Raw genomic sequence first — 24,588 nt, forward strand, 5'->3', positions numbered from 1 at the left:
GCACTGCTGCCACACGATTGGCTCATAATTTCATGAATGAATAGGTGTACAGGTGTTCCTAAGTGCTGCATGAGTGTATATCACACTACTTTACTGCAGACATCGTGATCTCTTTTTCGTAACATTAAAAATCAACATACACTCTGATTTAAAAGCAACTGATCTGGATTTGATCAACTTTTGTACTAAACTTGTAAATGAGTAATTGATTGAAATTATTAGAATTTTTATCCTTTTCTGTATTTCTTTTTCTTTTTGTAGAGATAAGTAAGTAAGGATAAATACGTATAGGGAGAAGGATCATTAAGGCTTATTAGCTGAAGGTCAGTGCTTGTAGGGGGTGAGGGGATACTGGAAGAGATCATTACACTGCAGTGTATTTTAAAGTCCTTAATGAGTATGTACTCTAAGGCTAAAGGTTAAGGTTAGTGCACCCGCTAACGCACACTACAGATACAGTCCAGGGGATATAAAATGTATGCGCTAAGATGTAAGATGATCAAAAAGCAAGACACTGCGTTACCATAACACACTCCTTCTCTCCACTCTCCCTCATCGCTCTGAACCCCTTCCTTCACTCCTCACTCTTTCATATTGTAATGGACCCAGCTGAAGGTGTTTGGTGCTGATGGGTCCTGTGCCAAGATGCTTTGTTTAGTAAACACTGCCTTGAATGGAGGTCATTCAGGACCCACAATACAACGGTAATATATTTGTGTTTATGCAAATGCAGACAAGCAGCATATATTGGTGTGTGTGTGTGTGTGTGTGTGTGTGTGTGTGTGTGTGTGTGGTGTTTTGTGTCAACAAGAAGAAATGGAAAAAATATTCCTTCATATCTTGGCAATCGGTGAATGTTTTTTCTTTCCAAGAAGCCATAAATGTAATCAGTGCTGAGCAGTTGATTGTCTCATTTGACAAAACCCTCAATTTGCTCTGTGCTTGTGGTGTTCTGTTTATTTATTATACATCATTTGAGTTTGTTTTTTTTGTTTGTTTTTTTGCCAAAGAGATGGAGAGCGAGGGGAAAGATGTGTAATGGAAAAAGAAATGGAATGCACAAGCGGAATCGTGATAAGTAAGAAGCCACCTGATTGGCCTTTTATTTATCAAAAACAAAATAAAACAGGAAAAGGATGTGGGGGGGGGATAATAAAAACAAAGGCAAAACAAAGAATATTGTACTCTGATGTTGGAGGATGAATTGACATCGATTAAAGCCAGGAAGATCATCTGATTTCATGAAAAACTTTTCAAACCTTGCATGTTCCACCACTCTCTCTGTATTATCCGATTATCTCTCTGTAGCGCTCGCTCTCTTTCTCAGACAGTACACATTATGATGAAGGTATGGGGTTACTCTGTGGTTGTTGTGGCTTGGGTGCCGGCGCTGCGCCTTTCAGCCGTTAGACCGACTCAAAATCCAGTTGTCCCTAAGGGGCCTTGAGTTTTCTTTCTTTCTCTGAAAGCCATCTGCTGGTTCCAGGTGTATCTTCTTCCTCTTGCTGTTTTTTCACCTGTTCATCGGCACTCGGCTCAAGGGGAACTTTCTTCTGGAGGTGGTGAATCTGTCTGCAAAAGACAATGTACAGCACAAGAGCCTAATGACAGGAGATGTGGGGTCTGTGGAAGGAGGTCTACAGAAAATGTCTTTGTCCGACTGTTATTCAGTGGGAAGAACTGCAGAGCACAGTTCATTAATTCAGCAGTCACATGGTGTGCACATGGCATGTCTCAGCTGGGCAGGAAGTAGCCGCTAATGTCCTTACAAATGGCTCAGGAAACAATATCAGTATTACAAAGACTCTGATTGATAATGTCCATAAAAAATGATTTAAAACAGTAAAATATACAACTGGTGTACCAATAGGATGTTTTGATCTCATATGAGCATGAGTGATGAAGCATAAAATTTAACATCCCCATGAAGAAAGCATGGCTGAAGTGCCTATTAGTCTTTGTGAAGGAGGTGCGGTCTCAATGCATGTCAGTCCCAGTGAAGGAGGTGCGGTCTCGATGCCCTTCAGTCCCAGTGAAGGAGGTGCGGTCTCGATGCCCTTCAGTCCCAGTGAAGGAGGTGCGGTCTCGATGCCCTTCAGTCCCAGTGAAGGAGGTGCGGTCTTGATGCCCTTCAGTCCCAGTGAAGGAGGTGCGGTCTTGATGCCCTTCAGTCCCAGTGAAGGAGGTGCAGTCTTGATGCCCTTCAGTCCCAGTGAAGGAGGTGCAGTCTCTATGCACGTCAGTCCCAGTGAAGGAGGTGCGGCCTCAATGCCCATCAGTCCCAGTGACCGAGGCATAGCTCATTGTGTGTCAGTCCCATTGAAGCCAGACTTCCTGTGATTAAAATCACTACAGTTTATTGTATCATACTGTATTGCACCTCCTTAAAATATCACATCAAAATATCTTTAAATCTAGTCATAGTGAATTACTGGCTGCTTTAAATCCAAGCCGTAATAGTAAAGTCTATCCATTCAACGTCCAAATTGGCAACGGTCCCAGGCAGATATTTTCAGTCCAAGCATCTATCCACTCGAATGGTGAGAGACCAATATACCAGGAAAGGATTGACAAGATAATGTTTCAAACACCAATTTGAAATGGTGTAAAGAATGGTGTAATGGTCACTCCAGCTGCTGCACATGTGTGTTTCTTGATTACAAATTGGGCAAAGCACGCTATATTAACATGTGTCAGTGTAAGAATGTGTTAGGCCAGAGCTTTTCGCTAACATGTTTAACAACTTTCATAATACAGCCACCTTGTTAAATAGTACATTCTTCCCTGTTCGTATTTCCCGTAGTGGCCTGTCTCTACCCACACTGTCTGTTTAATTGTCTGCTGGATTGTTGATCACGTATGAAGATTTATGTCGCAAGACAAGATAAACACTCTTGCTGAGATAACTATGCTTGTTCTGCTACTTTGTATCTCATTGTGTCATGACTTAGGCAGTGATTAAAAAAAAAAAAAAACGTCTTAGGAGACATTGTAAAGTGCTTCTGTGCGTTACAAGCTAGCCTTGTGGTGACCCTAATAGATAACACAATTCCCTGCCAGGATCTTTTTTTAAATCATTATTATTATTGATTAGTAGATGCAGCTTTACTGCACTCGCTGCTGGTCAGTGATGCCCCATTGCTGTTTAAGCATAGAGTTTTTCTCCTGTAGCCTACCACACCGAGCCCCGGAATGACCTGTGTAATATTTAGCTCTCAAAAATGTCACATCATCTCCTTACGATCTAAAGGTGACCATCCGTCAAGTATGTACTCCACTTCAAACTATATAGGCTAGTGCAAAAAAGGCTTTCTTCAGTTTCCTGGTGCTTCATGTTCTCTCAGTGTACAGATAAACACTGCAGTTATCCATCTCCATGAAAACACTCAATACTACATACAAAATTAATTAGAATATATGTAGTGTATTGTAACACAGCAAACCAGTGACTACATTTCCCATCCTGCACTGCGGCCTACAAACATGGCCGCCATGGACTGCAAATCCCAGAACACTCACATCTATTCTAATCATGCACACCTGCATCCAATTCTCAGCACTCACAACTGCAGTATAAAGAGACTGTACACATTAACTTTGCAAAGTACTGAGAGTTATCACCGTACCAAGCGTTCATACTCTGTTCCTCGTTTTGTTTCATGGTCCATGATCTTGTTTCTTGTTTCTCGTTCTCGATTCTTGCCTCGCTTCGCCTCGTTTATACCTGTTTGCAGATCGCCTGACCCATTGCCTGTTTGTGACCACGCTATTGTCTCATGATTAGGATTTTGTCTGCCTGCCTCTCATTATTAAAAGCTCTTATCTGCACTTGCATCCATCCTAACCTCTATTATGTGGATTACGTGACCAACACATTAAATATACTCCATCAAAACTAGAGATGCACCGATGTATCGGTCGATAGTTTAAAAACATCCGAAGATCAGGGCCGATTTATATCCTGTCAGTCATAAGAGGGCGGGAAAAAACACATCGATTTCGTGCTGTGTGTAAAGAAGAAGTCTCTTATGTGGAATGATGACAAAAGTGCAGTCTGTAAACTCTGTAAGCTCTGCACTGCTCAAATTTTACACCGGACGCTGAAGCAGTGAAGCGGGAGTTTCAGCATCGAGTCTAATTATTTTTTTCTTTTTTTGCCGCGCTACTGGAGCTGCTCGGGCTGAATTAAAGGGCCAGTACACCATTGGAAGATTTAAATGAAGATGAGTGACAAAAAAGTATATATTGCACAGAAAAATATATTTGTAGAGTAGTGTATTTCATATCCAGTTAATGTTTATATATATATATATATATATATATATATATATATATATATATATATATATATATATATATATATATATATATATATATAAAAAGTTGATATATTTTACCAGTTTGATATTCAGTGATCTAGTAGAAATGCGTTTGTTTGTGGTGAGTGAATGTGAGAATAACAATTCAATGTTAATATGAATTAATAACATTCTATAAGTTAAGAAATCTTACTTTAATCTTCAGAATTTAGTTCATGTGTTAATGTTAATTTGAGTAATGTGTTTTCTGTTTATGAGACCAGTTACTGTGAAACAACTTGCTGAAAATAAAGAACAAGTTTTTATTTGCATTTTCTTCAGAATTGTGGAATTAATTATTATTAATTTAAAAGAAGGCATAAAAGGCAGAACTATCTGTGTTGGTCATCGGTATCGGCCGATATCACTCTGAATAATCGGTTATCGGTATCGGTTGAGAAATTTAATATCGATGCATCTCTAATAAAAACACATGCATTTGCAGTCAAGATCAAATGTGATCTAAGTGCACGTGTATGGGACGGTCTTTTAAAAAGTCTGTTTTTTTTTTGTTCGACATCTTTTACAGGTAAATGGTTTCTAAACGTTTTTGTGTAATTCTCGTATCACTTCTCGCGTGTACTCTGTTGTGAAACGTAATCTGGAGTCCAGGCAGAGTCGTCGGGGATTCGTCAATAGTGAAATGTTTTGTAACGTGTTCACGCCTGTCGCAGATTGCTCGTGCAATTTGAAAACCCTACGACTTCCACGACGAGACAGACGGTTGTGTAACGTGAACGATACCACATCCTGACGTCTTTGAAAGTCGTATAGCGTGTAGAAGCCATAAGGTGTTAATTATGTTTCAGTCTATGTCACTGTGTGATCGTGTCTTAATGTATCTCTGTGTATGTGTGTGTTTAGGACCCCAACAGCGGCCAGCCCACTCTGGTCACCCTGAAAGTTGACCCTGAGGGATTCTTCCTCTACTGGTTCAGTGGATCAAACGTGGTAAGTGCATTTTTATTCCCCTTCTGTATTTACTTTCAGTTGGTAACACTCCATAAAAGCTACACGTCCTAAGTCCTCAAACCGTCCTGGACTTAAAATGATTTGATTCATTTAGTTAGATTATTAATGGAGACTTAATTAATTGTTAAGAGGATTGCATGAAGAAAGCATGGCTGTAGTGCCCATTAGTCTCAGTGAAGGAGGTGTGGTCTCAGTGCCCATCTGGGCTGGTCGAAGATGAGTGGAAAAAAGAAGACATTTTTTAGTCATGTGATGCAGTCATGTTGTCTCATGTGACCAAAACATATGTAGTTCTAATATGTATGTATATGTCTAGGGTTAGGGCTAAATGATAAATCTCCATCATTTTCACTAGTATTTTGGACATTTGAAAATGGCTAGCTTCAGCAAAGTTCTTGCAAAAGCACTGAACGTACCGATAAAACACACTAAAAGCAGAAAACTGCGTTCGGCTTTCGCTGTTTTTATAATATTAACGTAATGTAACCTTGTCCAGTTCAGCCTGTATTCCCCTTGTACTGATTTTTTCTTTCATCGAATGTTCTTGTCCTCTTCTCCAATCAGTCTCTTTTATCTGCTTTGCTTTCCAATTAATGTGCGTCATGTGAGCGCTCATGAATTGAATCAGATTTCAGCCGGTGAAATTAAATCACGCTCTCGCCCATCCTTTCGCTTTTGTGCTCTTTATGGTTCCTCTTTCTTTCTTTTCATCTTTTCAGGCTCATCAGTGAGGCATGTATGGCATGTGGTTTTTTCAGCTATAGCCTCTCGTGTGTTAGGATTTGATTTCCTGTAATTGGTTGTCATGTGACGCTGCACTGTGTAAATGTGAATGTGAGCAGAAGACAAAAACAGAACTGTAAGAACAACTGTTCAGAGTGCTCATATTTACTGGCTTTTCTTTCATGAATTCAGGTTTTGTAAATGTGTAGAGTAGATAAAGGGATAGATTAGGGATAGATACAGTTTGTCTTGTAAGAAAGCCTACTTGTGCAAATACTTTCACACAAAAACTGAAAGTCATTTCTTCAGGAGATGAGCTCTGTGTGTGTGTGTGTGTGTGTGTGTGTGTGTGTGTGTGTGTGTGTGTGTGTGTGTGTGTGTGTGTGTGTTGTAGTATTAGGACACTAGGGCAATCTTTGCCTGAGGAGAATCAGTAACCCTGTTTGGTGGTAGGAATAAATGCCCAGGGGAAGCCAGCCTCGTCTATAGAGGAAGGAGGACACCTCATCTTGTCTCTTCAGTAACTGCATACTTTTAGATTTAATGTCGCTATTATTATATTTAATAATACCATTATCGCACATAGCCTTTTTTTTTTTGCTTCTCCTTCTAAGTAGCGTAAAGTTGTTAAAAGTCGGCTGCACTTCCACGAATCCACTTTTGTCCTCTAACCTTTTTCTTATTTTCTTATCCTTGACTTTTTTTTGGTCATGGATTCAAGCAAACAATGCACGAGTTCTCTTCTTTGTGTCTGAAAATGCTGCTACTGTATAAGGTGTGTGTGTGTGTGTGTGTGTGTGTGTGGGAACAATGTAGAATAGTTCTTGTTAGTAAAAGGAAAACACGCCCTGTTGAAAACCTCCTCCCAAGTGTTGTTCTATTACTATTCTATGACTATTACTTAGTGTCCACTAATACAGGCTAGAGCACACAGTGTACTGTATGGACGTGTTTTGCTGGGTCTACTTAGAGGGAAACATTTCTATCCTAATGGGATTTGTCTCTTCCAGGACGATAATACCACATCTACAGGCCGTGAGGGCTAACAGAATGGTTTGATTAGTATGAAAATGATGTAAATCCTACGATATGACCTTCACGGTCACCGAATCTCAACCCGATTAAATGCCTAGTAGAGATTTTGGAGTGAGGTTTTTATTTTTTTATTATTATTATTATTTTTTTTTTTTTTAAACAGTGTTCTCCTCCACCATCATCAAACCAGCAGTTGAGAAAATATCTTTTGGAAGAATGGTGTTCACCTTTACAGTATAGCTCCAGATTTTAATAATATATATTGAATTGACCGCAAAACTTGTTTTATTTGTTCATATCAATTTCACAGAATTATTGAGAGTTGATCTTTGAAGAAGTCCTCATCGTCACAGTGTACTTATAGTGCACTGATTTCTTGAGGACAAAAATCCTCTTTATGTCAAAAATGAAGAAATTCATAAAAATACAAATACTTAAAAAGTTCAGTATAAATTTAATCTATATACTCTGGGCGTTTATTGCTTATATATATATATATATATTTTAAATAATTTTATTACAATTCTTCTAAATGCATGCTCTATATTTGGAAAACATGTCATTTAACCTGTCCAAAGCAAGAGATCACAATATCAAACTGCCAAAAAAAGTGCTTAAAATGCAATAAATTCATAAATCTATATTTCAAATGGAAGGCAGCGATCTGTAAAATATGAAGAAACTAATAAAGTAAAGCTTAAAGGATATTTTCCACAAAAAAAAAAAAAAAAGATGCTCAAAGTTCTCATGATAAATGATTACGTGATGCACTTTTCTGAGATATTTTGCTGATATGTTGATCTCTTTTAGGTTTTTAATAATTACAGATTAAATGGTACTGAATGGATGCCGTTGCTTTCTTTACTTAAAGAAAAGTCTTTTCAAACTCGCTTTAACGGGTTTTTTGTGTGTTTATTTTACTTGTTTTTGTTTAGCAGACAGTTTGTTAGCTAAATTATATACCGTGTTCTGCATTGTGTATCGTAGGAATGTCCTCAAGTATCATGATAGGATATTTTTAGAAAAATTCGCCCAGCTCTACTTGTTAACTTTGTCAGACTTAAACTTAAAGCATTTGTTTATCAGCTCCTGCTGATCAGTATATACCTTACAGATCTTGCAGTCGTTCCACTTTAAAAGCACCCCATTTCCTCCAGGTACTCTAGTTTCCGCAGAACTTTATTCAGAAACGTACTTGTATGTAATCTTTTTATTTTTATGTTACGTTTAAACGTAGGATCAATTTAAAGGAGCATGTATGCATGTTTTTGTGGAACATTCTGCCACATCAGGGGCTCTTCTTCTATTTCCGCTTTCCTTGTTGAAACACTAGTGTAACCTTGTTAATTTGTCATTAAACTCTTTATAGGTTTATGCGTTTGTTGCACAGTCTTCCCGGTTGCACAGATATATGGAAATGAACCGTTGATAAGAATGATTGATTAAATAACTGGCTAGATAAAGCAGAAACCGATTATGTTCCGCTCTGATCGAATAAAATCGTGTGGAAAGTGGCTCTGCGTGCTGTAGAAAAAAAGAAATCAATCAGTTGTGAAATATCAACCCAGGTTTAAATAATCACGATGAACTATAAGTGAGGAATAAGACCTGACAGGGTATGCCGTTATAGGAAAATAATCCGTAACAAGGTTGTGTTGTGCAAACCGAAACTGTTGGCACCCCTTAATTCATCTGTTTTCCTAGAAAAGCACGTATCATAGTGTTTTATTCCTGTTACACCACAGCAATTTGACTACAGTTAATATATTTTTATTTTAAGAATGACTTTTTATCACTTTATAGATGCATTTCCTGATGTGTAATGTTTGTGAAGCAAGTTAGTTGCACTTAAAGCAGTTCTAAACTTTCGTTCCCTCAGCAGCCATTCTTTTTTCTATCTTTTTTTGAGGTTAATAAGACAGAAAATGCAGCTTGTCGTGTTACTGAGACACTGCAAAGTGCAAAGTTTTCTGTCTTGAAGTTTTTACAGTGTCAGATAACTTCATGTAACAGCTGACATTGGAGAAAATGTCTCCTGACAGAAAACCGCACCATATCAACAATTATACACATTTTTAATCTGTATACGTGGACAAGTCCGTGTGAATTACTCAATATAGCCAAAAATATGTGGACACCTGACTATCACACCCATATGTGCTTGTTCCCGTTTCACATTTAGTCTCCCTTTGCTGTTATAATCACTTCATCTGTTCAGGGAAGGCTTTCCACTCGATTCTGGAGCGTGGCTGTGGGGATTTGTGCTCGTTCAGCCACACGAGCATTACTGAGGTCAGGCACTGATGAAGGGTGAGGGGGGCCTGGGGCGCAGTCGGCGTTTCAGTTCATCCCAAAGGTGTTCAGTGGGGTTGAGGTCAGGGCTCGGTGTAGATCACTCTGTGTTCTTCTACAGCAACTTTGACAAACCCGGTCTTCATGGACCTCGCTTTGTGTGAGCATGTTTGAGCCTGTCACCATAAAAAAAAATAACGAATGAGAACAAGTGCATTAGATATAAATGGTGTCTTAGTGGTTAGCAAGTTTACCTCGCACCTACAGGGTTGGGGGTTCAATTCCCACCCTGCGTGCACGGAGCCTGCATGTTCCTCCCCAGGCTTCGAGGGTTTCCTAGAGTTAAGGTTAGGGTTAGGTACTCTGGTTTCCTCTCCCACTCCAAAAAACACACATTGTAGTCTGATTGGCGTTACCAAATTGTCCGTAGCGTGTGAATGGGTGTGTGAGTGTGTGTCTATGAGTTGGAACCCCATCCAGGGTGTCCCCTGTCTTGTGCCCCAAGTTCCCTGGGATAGGCTCCAGGCTCCCCGCACTCTGCGTAGGATAAGCGGTATGGAAAACAGATGTATAGTTAATTCATAACATGAAGAAGTCATGTTCTAGTGTAGTCCGGCAAGCAATGTTACTGAACACAAGTGAGGCTGATTTTTATATATATATATATATATAAACGTTCAGTGTAGCAACAATAATATAGCAACAGCTGAGAAACGCTTGGAAACAGCTGGATGTTTTGGCTTGGGACTCCATGAAGTGGCACTCTACACTCCATACAGAGTACATGAGTTTAAGAATAAAACAGACCACAACAAAAGATAAACTAAGATGATAAACTCTATTCGTTTGGGCAGTGCTGCGGTTTGCCCTTGTCAAAAAATAAAGCCCAGATATAACATGTGATCGCCTTCTGGCTGTTGCACAAAAAGAACCATGGGTGGCCTTGTGCAGCAGAAGAGTCTAAATGAAACCTACCTCCCTTTAAAGGCAAGAGTTGCATGTAATTGTCTGTCAGAGTTGTGTTTTTTTTCCCCCTACTGATGGAAATATTTTAAACCTGACATGCCCTCACTTAAAACCAGACAGAGTGTTCTTTACCTAAATATATACATTGTAATAAAAAACACTGTAATAAAATGTATTACTGGAGGATGACCCTCTTTGCCTGCTGTATTTTGTCTGTGTAGTGCTTCAGTAGGTATTGGTGGATTTCTGCATGCCTCTTTTTGCACACATAGGTTTGTTTATGCATACAGTCCCCTCCAAAAGCATTGGAATGGCAAGGCATGTTATTTTACACTGAATACCAAGCTACCAACAAGGGAACGTGAAGGCTAAAACATCTTTCCTCTGAAACGTGCTCATGCTGCGTCACAGGGCTACGTAACACACACTCTGAGGAAAGAGCTATCTGCCCTCTTCCGCATACATGAGCTCACAGAGGCCCACGATTGGCTAGTGTCACTGATTGATTTGACGGAAGTGAGAGTATGCCATTCCTCCCACTAAGAGAGCACTTGCCTCTCAGACACAGATAGCCGTGGCATCGTCGGGATTCGAACTCACGGTCTCCAGACAATACGGCAAACTCGTTTCTTTTGAACCACTCAGGAGCCTGGCTAAAATGAGTGAACTCTTTTTTTTTTTCTTTTTTTCAGCAGTCACAAATCCTAGATATGGATAATTCTTGATTATCTGAGCTGAGAGAAATCTGGATTTTCTGACATATTTGTAAATAATGGTGTGTATAAAATGGCAAGGAATTGCATTACAGTGAAACTTCTGCGTTTAGTTACTCTCACCTTCAGGTGAGTTCTTTCTTCATTAGATGTGTTTGCACATGCCACACCTAATGATGTGTTTCTGATGAAGGATGACATACAGATAGTGTTTGTAAACTGAGCTCTCTGTATACAGACGCCCCAGCAGTTACTCTTTCTTTTACTCGCTACAGAGGAACATGCTAAGTTATTGTTTGCACTAATCACGGAGATTAGTTTGAAAAATCCCTGGAGTATTTCAGTACAACACCGCTGGGATGATGAATAACCCCTTGTAGTCACAAAGTTTATTCTTTTGTGTGGTAGAGTCGAGGATGTGAACATGATGTGTTTAAAGAAGATCAGTGAATTATCCTGATAATGTGCATGATGGTTAGTGATTATTATACAGCAGCACTGTTGAATTCTTGATTCTGATTGGTCAGATGCTGAGCCAGTTTGTAGAGCGGTGCCGGTCGTGTGGTTAATATTAATGCGCTCGTTCTGATACGATTTTGTTTCTATAGTAAAAGCTTACACAGATACTCGTATGGTGGAGGCTTCACATAATCAGAATAAAAAAATTTATATAAGTGCATTACGGCATTTTTTTTTTTTAGCATTTATGGAAGGAGTCTCCAGTGTCAGTGCTTTGTAACAGTCAAGAAGTAAAAGTTAAAGAAGCTTTAAGGATTCTGATCCAGGAAAGTCTTCAGGACAGAGGGCTTTGCTGTTTTTTCGGTGACTTGACGAGAGAGAAAAAATAGAGAGACTTTATGAACGAACAACTGTTTATAGCTCTTATAAGTGATAACAGGTTTGTGGACATTCCATAAAAATACAACGTGACTTTTTTTAATAAATAAAAAAGGTTAGAGTTTGGGGAGCGGTTACGTGGTTAGTTCGTTTGCTCAGTTACCTCTGGGGTTGGGGGTTCGAATCCCACCTCTGCCCTGTGTGCGCGTGCAGCTTCCATGTTCTCCCTGTGCCTAGGAGGTTTCCTCTGGGTTTCCTCCCCCAATCCAAAAATATGTGCTGTAGACTGATTGTCTTTTCCAGTGTGTGTATGTGTGTGTGTGTGTGATTATGCCCTGCGATGGGTTGGCACCCCATCGAGACTGTCCCCCACCTTGTGCCCCGAGTCCCCTGGGATAGGCTCCAGGCTCCCCGCGACCCTGTGTAGGATAAGCGGTATAGAAAATGGATGGAGGTTGAGCGTTGGCAAATTGCTGGGGTATGAGAGGAATAAAATCTTATGACAATCTTAACAATTTATAAGAATATATATATATATATATATATATATATATATATATATATATATATATATATATATATATATATATATATATATATATATATATATATATTTGTAAGTCATTCGGGGTGCTTTGTGTGAGACCCATGTTTAAAGACAAAGTGGAGGACCTGGAGTCATGAGGTGTGAGCTACATTGTTTAAACATCTTCCTTGCCAAGTCATTTAACAGGAAGAAAGAAAAGCTTACTGTGTGTATCTGGTCTTCCTCCACACTGACTTAACACACTCTTTGACTTAATGCTCACTTGGAATGTGCATGAAATTGGGGGGGGGGGGTCTTTTTCTCTCTCTGAATGTGTATAAAAAGCCAATAGTTTTATATAGACGCATGCACCATTTATCTCCGGAAACGTATTCTAACACCTGTTTGCATTTAATCTAAAAGATCTAACTCAGCCGAGGAACGCTAACCCGTGACCCTGAATTTGCCAGTTGAACATCAACGCTAATGTCTTCTTTTTTCTGAAATATGGATACACCTTGTAGTCATAGTTTCGTTTGAGCCCTTTCAAAGGCAATACCATGTGCTTTTATTTACTTGTGCTATTATGGCTCCTCCATAATGGATTAGCATTTGTTAGCTCTTTTGTTTTCTGTTTTAGCATCTTGGTGGTTAGCGTGAGGATGTGGCTTTAGGTCTGTAGTCCTAATGGAAGGCTGGTCAGTATGACTTCAGGGATCATGGTATCCTGTTGCTCTTGTACTTTCTCAATTAGCCTGATTGGTTTTGGTGTAAAATGAGGTTTGGGAGCTAATGGCACTAGACTAATAGTTAGCAATGCAGCTGATACAGCAGGCTAAGTTAGCATGCACTCAGTTGTGGTTTATTTTATCCTTCATTTAGAGACACACAGCCATCTCTTTTTTTATATGTGTCTGCTTTTATTCGACTACCTTTCCTGCGTCTATTTGCTCTGTGTTTTGTGTAATGTCTTACGTTACAAAAACTCATGTCTGTTGACTTTCTCCTCAAGTGCCTGATTTCTCTTCTCCGACTCGCTGCTTGTTCTGTGTCATTCATTCACACCATTTTTTCCCCTTTGTTTCCGTTTGATGTTTCTTTCCATCGTGGACAGCTGGCGATTATCAGTGCAGAACCGAAGGGCAACAGTGTTGTCCATTTTGTATAAATGGGAGAGATGATGTCTTTTCCTTGCTCCACATTCTGTATCTGTCCATCTCTCTCTTTATCTGCAAGCGTGGGAAAACTTGCAGGAAATGGTTGGGTGGCTATGCAGCACAACTTGTCCTGTACCCTCTTAACTCGTAACTAACCCCTAAATCCACCCAGTCTGTTTTCATACCGCATTTTATCTCTCCAGCAACTGATAAAATAATCTGAGAGAGACCAGATCATTCCGAACAAATGTCCACTTCTGTCTGTCTCTCTCTCTGTCTGTCTCTTTCTCTCTCTGTCTCTCTCTCTGTCTGTCTCTCTCACTCTCTCTCTCTCTCTGTCTGTCTCTTTCTCTCTCTCACTCTCTCTCTCTCTGTCTGTCTCTCTCACTCTCTCTCTCTCTCTCTGTCTCTTTCTGTCTCTCTCTGTCTCTCTCTCTCTCTCTCTCTCACTCTCTCCCTGTCTCTCACTCTCACTCTCTCTCTCTCTGTCTCTTTCTGTCTCTTTCTGTCTCTTTTACTCTCTCTGTCTCTTTCTGTCTCTCTCTCACTGTCTCTCTCTCTCTCTCTCTCTCTCTCTCTCTCTCTCTCTCTCCCTGTCTCTCACTCTCTCTCTCTGTCTCTTTCTGTCTCTCTCTGTCTCTTTTACTCTGTCTCTTTCTGTCTCTCTCTCCCTGTCTCTCTCTCTCTCTCTCTCTCTCACTCTCTCCCTGTCTCTCACTCTCTCTCTCTCTCTCTGTCTCTTTCTGTCTCTCTCTGTCTCTTTTACTCTCTCTGTCTCTTTCTGTCTCTCTCTCCCTGTCTCTCTCTCTCTCTCTCTCTCTCTCTCTCTCTCTCGATCTTCTGTATTCTTCCTCTTTCTTTGTTTAGAAGACTGGCAGGAAGTCTGGGGGTAAAAGTGACAGATACTGAGAAGGAGCGTTTGAAAGTGTGCTGATGATATTTCGGCAGGATGTCTTTATTAAAAGGGATTCGTTTCCAACTGTTTTGTGAGCGAGGACGTTAAATCATGGGAAAGTGAGCTGAAAAAGACATCGGAAACATTTATCAGTCAGACATTTCGGATGAAAGCTCTGAGTTAAAGCCTTTAAGGAAACAAGTCCATGTGTCTGTCAGATAGAAAAGCGAGCGAACCGTGGAAGGAAGTGGGACGAAGTGAAAGTGGTGCTGTTCCTAACCCCTAACTCCATCTATCTTTATTTGAAATGTTTTATAGAGATGGAAATGGTGAACAGATTAGTACAGTCTATTTTTGCTGAGGTACCCTTGAAAGATAATTGTATACTATGTGGAGATGCTCTGTTGCTGCAGTGTAACTACTGTGATTCTTCTCTTCCATCATGAAAATGTATCAAAAAGTATATAATTTTCCCATTTTGTCCTATTCTTCAGTACAAGTAGCACTTAAAGTGGGAAAATTAGTGCCCCCCCCCTTTTTTTTACTGTATAAATGTACACTCACTGTTCATTTTATTAGGAACACCAATACACCTGTACATTCATGCTATTATCCAGTCAGCCAATCATGTGGCAACAGCACAGTGCATAAAATCATGTAGAGACAGGTTTAGAGCTTGAGTTACTGCTCATATAAAACATTGGTGACTCTAGTGATTTTGGTTGTTGGTGCCAGATGGGCTGCTTTGAGAATTTCATAAACTGCTGATCTCCTGGGGGTTTACACAAAACTAATAATAAAAATAATAATAATAATAATAATAATAAAAACATCCAGTAAGTTCTGATGGTGGAAATACCTAGTTGATGAGAGAGAGAGGTTATTGGAGAAGACAAACTCTACAATAATTCAAATAACCATTCTTTACAACCACAGTGACCAAAAGAGCATCTCCGAATGAGGTGGATGTACTACAACAGCCTAAAGCCTAGTTCACACTGCACCGAGAGATGCTGACCAACGACAACAGACACTTTTGTCAGATCAGTGTATTAACCCTGTCTGTGTCTGTTGGCGTTGGTTGATTGCTTGTTTCACCAACTGTTCAATCGGCGTTTGTCTGAACAGTGTGGTACGATTTTCCAACAAACTCTGACGTAATCTGACCTGGGCACAACCGGTTGCCATGACGACGAGGCAAGCGTCCCTGATTTTTCCGTATTCTGTTTCATAAATAAGAAGCGAAATTGCAACAAATATTTCTAACTTACATTTGCATCAAAAAGATTGTTCATAATGTATTCTGAACATGAACGGTCTTGGCGTACCACATAGACTACATTAAGACGTCTTTCTCGGAGCTGTTGAAACAGCTTGGGGGCAAACTGTGCAACATTTCGAAAGCTCCACACATCCTCTGTCCGCATACATTTCAGTAAGCGCACTATATCTGATGTCGCAACAACCGAGGCTTCACCCACAACCTCTTTCGTTTCGCTCTTCATCTTTTCAGGCGATGAACGACACGTGAAGACACTGACAATAGTAACATTTTGATTGTGGTGAAAGGATCATCCATTTTTTAAAACCAGTCTGACTGTCTGTAGTAAAGTGTGTTGGTGTCTGTTGGGGCAGTGTGAACATGACAGTTCCCAACATTCTGAATCCAACGACCAGATTTCAAAAGTTGGGGATTGTCGGCGTTGGTGCAGTGTGAACTAGGCTTAAGATCACATCGGGGTCCACACCTGTCAGCCAAGAACAGGAATCTGAGGCTTCACTGAAACTGGACAGTAACTGGTTCACTCCTGTCACACAACAGCTATCAAGCAGAGAGCGTGAAGGCTAACACACGCTTCCTCTAGACAGTCAGTTTGATGTCTGTGGCTAGGCATGGATAAAGTGGCGTACCATGTGAGGAGAGCCTTTATGCAACATAAAAACCAATAAACTGAGTATGAGACTGGTTAACAGTGAATTATTGTTCATACCAGCACTATTAAGGTATCAATGTGCTTGTTGTTCAGTTAAAGCATGGTTCCTCGTCGTCTCCGTCGCCCGTCCCCCCCAAATTTAGGTTTTAGGTTAAACTGATTACCCAGACGATTAAAATTTAATATTAGGCGAAGTCCCCCTGAATTCACTGTCTGAAACAGAGCGGCACATGCTCAAATACAGGAAGTGTGTTTTTTGGATTGATAATGTGAGCATTTCCTCTCTGGTCTGTCTCCCACTTTTTCTCTCTTCCCCAGAAGTAGATTTCATTCCTGATGTTAAATTCCTCTTTTCTTCAAAAAAAAAAAAAAGAAAGAAACGCAAACACACCCACCCACACAAATACACGCACGTGCACTCACGTGCATGTAGGTCCTGCTTATTAGAAGAAATGTAGTAGCTTGATTTAATGGATGTCTCTGGGTCAGTACATTTGTGTAAATAACGTCCTTATGAAGTGTGCACTTGGCTGCTTGGTCCAGGGGGATGTTTTCCTCCCTTTTGTGGCAAAGGAATGACGAGTATCTTAAACTTTCATACTGAAACTAACTGAATTATCGACCCAGTCTCTAGTGGGAGTGCATGCATGCGTGGTGTGTGCAGAAAGAGTGTGAAAGAGAGGCATATATGGTGAGGAGGTGATCAGAACTGGTTTAGTATAATATACATGGTGGCGAATGCTAGAAAGAAGAAAAGATGAGAAACAGAGGAAGAACGGTGAGCAGAAACACATTGTGTTTTTCCCTTTCTCCAGCCTCTTGTTCTATCTCTCTTCTCTTCCTGTTATTATGGCTCATCTTCTGTGATTAGCTACATACTTCCTATCATCTCCTCCCTCTCATTTGCAAACTAAATCCTCTCTAATTTGCTCTCTCTCTCTCACACACACTCGCACTCTCTCTCACACACACTCACTCACTCACTCACTCACTCTCTCTCTCACACTCACTCACTCTCTCTCACACACACACTGACTGTCTCTCTCTCACACACACACACTCACTCACTCACTCACTATATCTCTCACACTCACTCACTCACTCACTCACTATCTCTCTCTTTCTCACACACACACACACACACACACACTCACTCACTCACTATCTCTCACACACTCTCTCTCTCACTCACTCACTATCTCTCTCTCTCACACACACTCACTATCTCTCTCTTTCTCACACACACACACACACACACACATAACTGGTGTTGTTTTAGTGGCTGACTACTCTTCTTGCATTTATTACTACAGCTGAGCAAAAGAAGGGCTTGAAGTGGATAATGTTCTCAAATGTTGCTCATGTCACTAATAATTAACGTACATGCTTTCACACAACTCCATGCTTTGTCATGCGAACATCAGGCTCCTGCAGGTCTCTCGAGTTCTTCCACTATAAATGTGGTGAACCATGTCTTGGTGGACCTCGATTGTGCACAGGGGTATTGTCTTGCTGGAACATGTTTGGGCCCATTAGTTACAGTGAAAGAAAACATTCTAGATTATTGTGTGCTTCTTTTGTGGCACCAGTTTGGGGAAGAACTGGGTGTGATGGTCAGGTGTCCACAAACTTTTTGCCATATAGTGTGCAATTGAACTGAGCCAAAATCTAATTTAAAATCAGCAGTTCAGCTCAATTTTCTTATTGCCCTAAGTAGAGTGCTGCAGGGGTGACGACATGGGTGTCGGCCAACCCATGAGTTAGCATCACCCTGGTTCCCTCGACAAAAAGCCAATAGGATTTTCCCCAGTGGCTTTTGGATTATTGCAGAAAATAGTCCGTGACATGTTCTTACATGTTCCGTTCATCAAGATAACCTTCACACAGCACAACTTTTCTGAATTTTGAAGACTAAATACAATGACCAGAAGTAAAAAAGCTGAAGTCCAGCGATAAACGAACTACACCGCGGTCGCATTACTTCAACATCATCACCACTAAGCGTCCGATAGATTTTTTTGCACTACAATTGGAAAATACTATACATAGATAAATCTACAAGTTGGAATAGTCTGCAAGAGCGCGAGTATAAACACGACTAGGCTGTAGCAGATCAGTTTTCCTGTTCGGCATGATGACGTTTAATGTCGAGCTCCGCAGTCCCGTTTAGCCACTTGCTTGCAACCGCCTTTTTCAAGACACGTGAAAAGCTTAAAAAAAATCACGGGTGGGGTATTACTGATGTATTTTATATCGTAGAATAAAATATGAAACCGCAGTCCTTATTTCATGCATTTAACCAAAAACCCATTCAAAAAAATAAATAAATAAAAAAACAAACCCATTGACTTCAGGATGATGCTAAAATGCTAACGCCGTTCCGGGTTTTAGGGCTGCAGCACTCTATAAGTCTTTGTTCTAAATGTGTTGCCTTTTGTGAATTGTACATACGTTTAATTGGCTAGAAAGTACAGTAAACGTGGCTATTGTACGAGAAGTCTGAGTGGGTGGAGTAAAGCGATGGTTCCACGCGATGGACAGGACACATTGCAGTACTTTGTGAATATTCGATCATTCATCTTCAGCAAGTACGTTATCCTGGGAATACCGTGCACGAGCCGGGAATACACCCCGAATGGGCACCGTGAACACACACGCTCATACACTCATTTACACCTAGGGATGACTTTGTGTAGCCAGTCTGGCATGTTTTTGGAAGCTGGAAGGAAACCCACGCAAACACAGAGAGAACATGAGAAACCGAAAAGATCTCGGATGAAACCTGGAGCTGTGAGCCATCCTGACTTCTTATTGATTTATTTATGTATTTATTTATTATAATCTAGGAGAACAAACCCCATTTTCAGGAACCTAAGGGATATGGAACATGAGGAATGAGAGAAATGTTGGCTGGTTCAGCATTGGCACAAAGTGGAACAGAATTGAAGCTGGTTTTGTCCGTTTTTATTCATGTCCACTTTCCTCATTGAGCTTTATTAAGTATTTGAGCAAAAACGGGTTTGGTATGAGCTTTAAGTAATTGAAGGAATGAAGAAATGAACTGTGAGTGTGCGGTGTATTTTGTGAGAAATGTCTGTAGCAGAGTCTCAGTCTGTCCTTGTGTCTTTTTCTGCTTACTGGAACTGAGAGTAAGGAGCTGTACGCACTGTGAGGGACACAGAGCAGGTACGAGAGACAGGACGTGATGGAGGACGATTCCTGGCTCTCAGGAGTATAACATGACCACGATGCTGCCGCACGCACACACGCACACACACGCGCACACACACACACACGCACGCACACGCACACACACACACACACACACACACACACACACACACACACACTCTCTCTGTCTCACACACACACACTCACTCAGTCTCTCTTTCTCTCTCTCTCTCTCTCTCTCTCTCTCTCTGTCTCACACACACACACTCACTCTCTCTCTCACACACACACACACACACACACACTCTCTTTCTCTCTCTCTCTCTCTCTCTCTCTCTCTCTCTCTCTCACACACACACTGTCTCTCTCTCTCTCTCTCTCTCTCTCACACTCACTCTCTCTCTCTCTCTCTCTCTCTCTCTCTCTCTCTCTCTCTCTGTCTCTCACACACTCACACACTCTTTCCTCTCTCTCTCTCTCTTTCTCTCTCTCACACACTCACACTCTTTCTCTCTCTCTCGCTCTCTCTCTCTCTCACACACTCACACACACACACAAAACCTTGTCTCAAGACCAAACAGGAAGAGACTACTGCTACCAGTTACTAGAGTTACATTCCACTGTGTGTGTGTGTGTGTGTGTGTGTGTGTGTGTGTGTGTGTGTGTGTGTGTGTGTGTTAGAGAGAAAAGCACCTGGTCAAAGTATCATAAATCACAGGAGTATCCTTTAAAATGACTTTGCATTCAATTTTAAACACTAACCACATGAAGCAAAAATACTAGGAGGCAAATTCATCATTTTTTCCCTCACTCACTCACTCACTCACTATCTCAGGTGTCAGATTATTTCTACACCCATAGTAGTGTTTGCGACATTGATATTGTAAGAAGATATTACATTTAAAATCTGTTCCATCTTTATGCAGCTCATATGCACGATGACGTCCTATTCACTAGAAAAGCACACTACATAGGGTGTGACATAAAGGCTCCACAAACCCTTCATGGTGAACTCTATTTGAGATGAAACCATAGACACCAGCGACTTCAGTAAGAGCCTGTGGGAACTGATTAACTACTGATATCAAATTTAGGACAAGTCGACTGCTTGTTTTTATAATTAAGTAGAATATTGGTACATCATGTTCAAAATGTAATGGGAAAATCTGCCGTACACGACGGATTCATTCGTCCTTCATTTCATTTCGATTATCAAACCGTTCCTAATCATTTTAGGAATGATCCTTGTGCTACGTCATGATTGCAGACATGAGATCACTGAATCGTGCCTTTTGAATATGTAAATATTATGAAAAATGGATTAGTAATGGAACAGTGAATTAGTTCTGTGTCGTAGCAGTGTTTCAGGATTTGTTTCTTTCTGTCAGTCCTGGACAAAAGGTCCAGTCAGAGTCTCAGGGTTAGAGGTCGGAGGTCAGAGACGAGCCTCAGGCTTCGGGAACGAGGACGTCACATTCGTCATCCAGGTTACTTCCAGCATTACACAGCACTATTTAACACACAAAGCACACAGAGTTGTTTTGTTGCTCACTTATTTTGATCATCCATCCCTACAGAGGTTTTCTAATCCCCCCCCCCAACACACACACACACATTACGAGTTGCAGTGAATGACTTTTTGTTGTGGCATGTCGTATAGTATGTTGGAGTTTCCCGTACTTCTGTTTTATGAACCTCTCGCCGTTCCTGTTCATCCAGGTCCCGCTTGCCAGCCTGAGCCACAACACGACTCAGAAAACCAGTCTGACTTCAGGAGAGTGAATATGTTCAGACAATAGCAGTTAGAGAGTAGAGCTTATCTTCCAAAAGCTCTTGTTCCATGGACAAACGTAGCAGTTTAGATTCTGGTGCTTTTGATGTCAGTGTAACATTTCTTAAATCAGTATCTATGAAAAGTGATGCACATTTTGTTAACATTATGCTGTAAAGTTTTTATTATTTATTTTTTTTATTATTATTTTTATCTTTATACAATTTATAGTCAGTAGTCCGCCAGTGTGTGAGAACGCTGTGTGAGAAATAGATTGTTTGACTTCATGTCAAGGCAGTGATAGTGACGGAAGAAAACCCTGTGTGTGTGTGTGTGTGTGTGTGTGTGTGTGTGTGTGTGTGTGTGTGTGTGTGTGGTGGATCTCGTGCCCTCTTGCCACCGCTCGATGTAAAAGAAACAGCACTGAGCTCTGAGATGAAACATGCCATGGGAAAATAAAAACCTGTGTGCGCGTGAGTGTGTATGTGCGTGAGTACACGCGTGTGTGACGGAGAGAGAGAGTGAGAGTGCGTGTGAGAAACCCGTCATGTGCTACAGAGACATAAGCAGCTAAATGTTATATTTACAGCATTCCTGCACAGCTCCAGGAGAATAGAACATGTAAACACACGCTTTAACATGCGCACACACATGCAGGATTACTCAGCCTACAGAAAGACACGGGAAGATATGTGACAAATCCAGACTTGTAAAAGCACTTGTGTTAAACACAACCTGTGGTACAACTGGGTATGTACTGCCTAGGTGGCACCGGTTGAACAGCTTGGGTTTGGTTTTTCTTTTCTTTTCTTTTTTGTTTTGTTTCTCTCTGCGTGGATTGTTTGTTTCGGTGCTTAAAACGTTTCCTGTACGCGAAGCCGATACAGAGAGCTCTGGTCCTGCTGGATAAGATACAGTAAGAGGTGTATGACAAGTTTGTCCCTTCAAGATCGCCGTCGTTAAAGAGGCGTAATGACGAAGCGGCCCGAGGCCGAAGATAAACGGGGCAATTTGCCAACATGTTTATAAAATTTCTGAGTTAATGTCGGTATCATCACTTTCGATTAACGTGTAGCCTAATAATATGTTTATAATTTGTTCCTAATCTTGATTCTGCTCGGTCAGAATAAATGACTTACAGTAAACATCCTAAATCCAAATACGGTAAAATACTTGACATTGGGTTACTGATCAGAAGGTCAGGAGTTCAAACCCCAGCACTGACAAGCTGCCACTGTTGGGCCCTTAGGCAAGGCCCGTAACCCTCACCTGCTCAGATGTAGAAATGAGATCAATGTTAGTCGCTCTGAATAGATAGATCGATAGGTCCTCAAAGAGGAAATTTGTTTCCACCGTGGGTGCGTAGAAAAACATACACAACATCACCATACATATAAACCATCATAAACAATCACAGGCATAGAGGGGAGAAGGGGACAAAAAGAAAACATCAGGATCATACAACAAATGCCAGCGCATAAGATGACATCACAATGGCTGATTAGCCATAGGAACAGAGCTCCTACCATAGCTGGCCTTTCTGCACATGGGTAGTCTATACCTGCGGCCAGAAGGAAGGGGTTGAAATATTGATAAAGTGGGTGGTCTGGATCATTTAAAAAATTTTATGTGCCTTCCGGAGCATATTTGAAATGACAGTCCAATAAATTGGGGTTGGGAATCCCAATAATTTTTGTCGCTAAATTAGTTATCTTCAAGAGCTTGTTCTTATTGGTAACTGTTAGCATATGGAAAAAAAACAGATGGCACCATAGATAAGAACCAGCTCAATAATACTCCGATACAGAAGAAGAAGCAGACTAGGTTAACGACAAGGGCGTCTGCCAAATGCTATAAATGTAAATGCTTGTAAACTTTTGAATCTGATTAAGTTTGCTAACGTAATCTTTGCGTTCACCTCATGACCCATGTTAGGTGAAAAAAAAATGGGTCTGTATTATTCAAAGTAGGATGGCAAGCAACATTCTGCTGAAACTATTATGATTTAAAAAACCAAGCACAGCACTTGAATACCATACCTGCAAACCAGTCGCTTGTGTCTCTTTTGTTTAGCGGTTGGATTAGTTGGTGAAATTCTCCGTGTTTTCTGCGTGATTGAAGGGTGGGGTGTGCCCAAGCACAACGTTTTTTGTCTCGCTTCTCCATAAGTAACCCTAGTAGCAGAGCTTCTGCAAGGGATTTGCGGTGCTGTAAATCCATCCTGTGCAAAAACTTCCTCATCGCTTAGCAGCGGCAGACACCACGGCAGCGCAAGTGTTTTCCACTCGTTTTTAGGCGCTAAATGGCCCCTAAACCACATGAATCAGAAATCCGCTAATTTCCCATACACTGGAGTGAGACCACAGACGTCTCTCGAGCTGTCGCGACCTTTTTCCCAATACAACATCTTTGGTGCAGCGCTTCGTGATACGTTTTTTCCCCTAACGTTACCCCATCAAACTTTTCCCAACCTGTTAGTACGCTTGTTAGCACGTAAGCTAACGTCAGTCAGTTCAGAATGAATCGGAATACTTTCGCTGAGTTTTTAAGACTCCCACTGCATCCGTATTTCTGTCTGATTTGAACGTCTGTCGTTCTCGAAAGTTACTAGGGGAATAAAAACGAACACGTAATGAAAAAGACCCGCTGTGTTTTAATGAGTGATCGTGTTGACCATGGTTGCGTGTTAACATGATCAGCGTTTGCTAATGTATTCTATTTAGGGATGTAAATTTTATGAAACCTTTTTTTGCTTCAAAGTCGCGAAACAACAGTTTGGTTTTGAATATTTGTGTATGAGCTTCACCTTGGTCATATACACTGATATATAAATAATTATATATATATATATATATATATATATATATATATATATATATATATATATATATATATATATATATATATATAATATCCATCCATCCATCCATCTTCTATACCGCTTATCCTTCAGGGTTGCGGGGAACCTGGAGCCTATTCCAGGGAGTATCAGGCCCACGGCGGGGTACACCCTGTATGGGGTGCCAATCCATCGCAGGGCGCAATCCCACACACATTCACACACCCATTTATACACTACGGACACTTTGGACATGCCAATCAGCCTACCATACATGTCCTTGGACTTGGAGGAAACCAGACTACCCAGGGGAGAACATGCAGAGATATATATGTATGTGTGTGTGTATGTATGTGTATATATATATATATGTGTATATATATATATATATATATATAT

The 24,588-nt window shown here is 40.7% G+C and overlaps 1 protein-coding gene across 4 annotated transcripts in view; it reads left to right on the plus strand.

The window, feature by feature from the left end:
- The window catches only part of plcb3 (phospholipase C, beta 3 (phosphatidylinositol-specific)), a 76,815-nt gene that overhangs the window by 20,590 nt on the left and 31,637 nt on the right, over positions 1-24,588 (plus strand). For all 4 annotated transcript variants that reach the window (XM_053681403.1, XM_053681402.1, XM_053681404.1 and 1 more), the window contains one exon: positions 5,223-5,309. In XM_053681403.1, the coding sequence (XP_053537378.1) occupies positions 5,223-5,309 (87 nt within the window). The remainder of the gene's footprint in view (positions 1-5,222; positions 5,310-24,588) is intronic.

Source organism: Ictalurus punctatus, chromosome 7, assembly GCF_001660625.3.
Source record: "Ictalurus punctatus breed USDA103 chromosome 7, Coco_2.0, whole genome shotgun sequence".
NCBI classification, from domain to species: domain Eukaryota; kingdom Metazoa; phylum Chordata; class Actinopteri; order Siluriformes; family Ictaluridae; genus Ictalurus; species Ictalurus punctatus.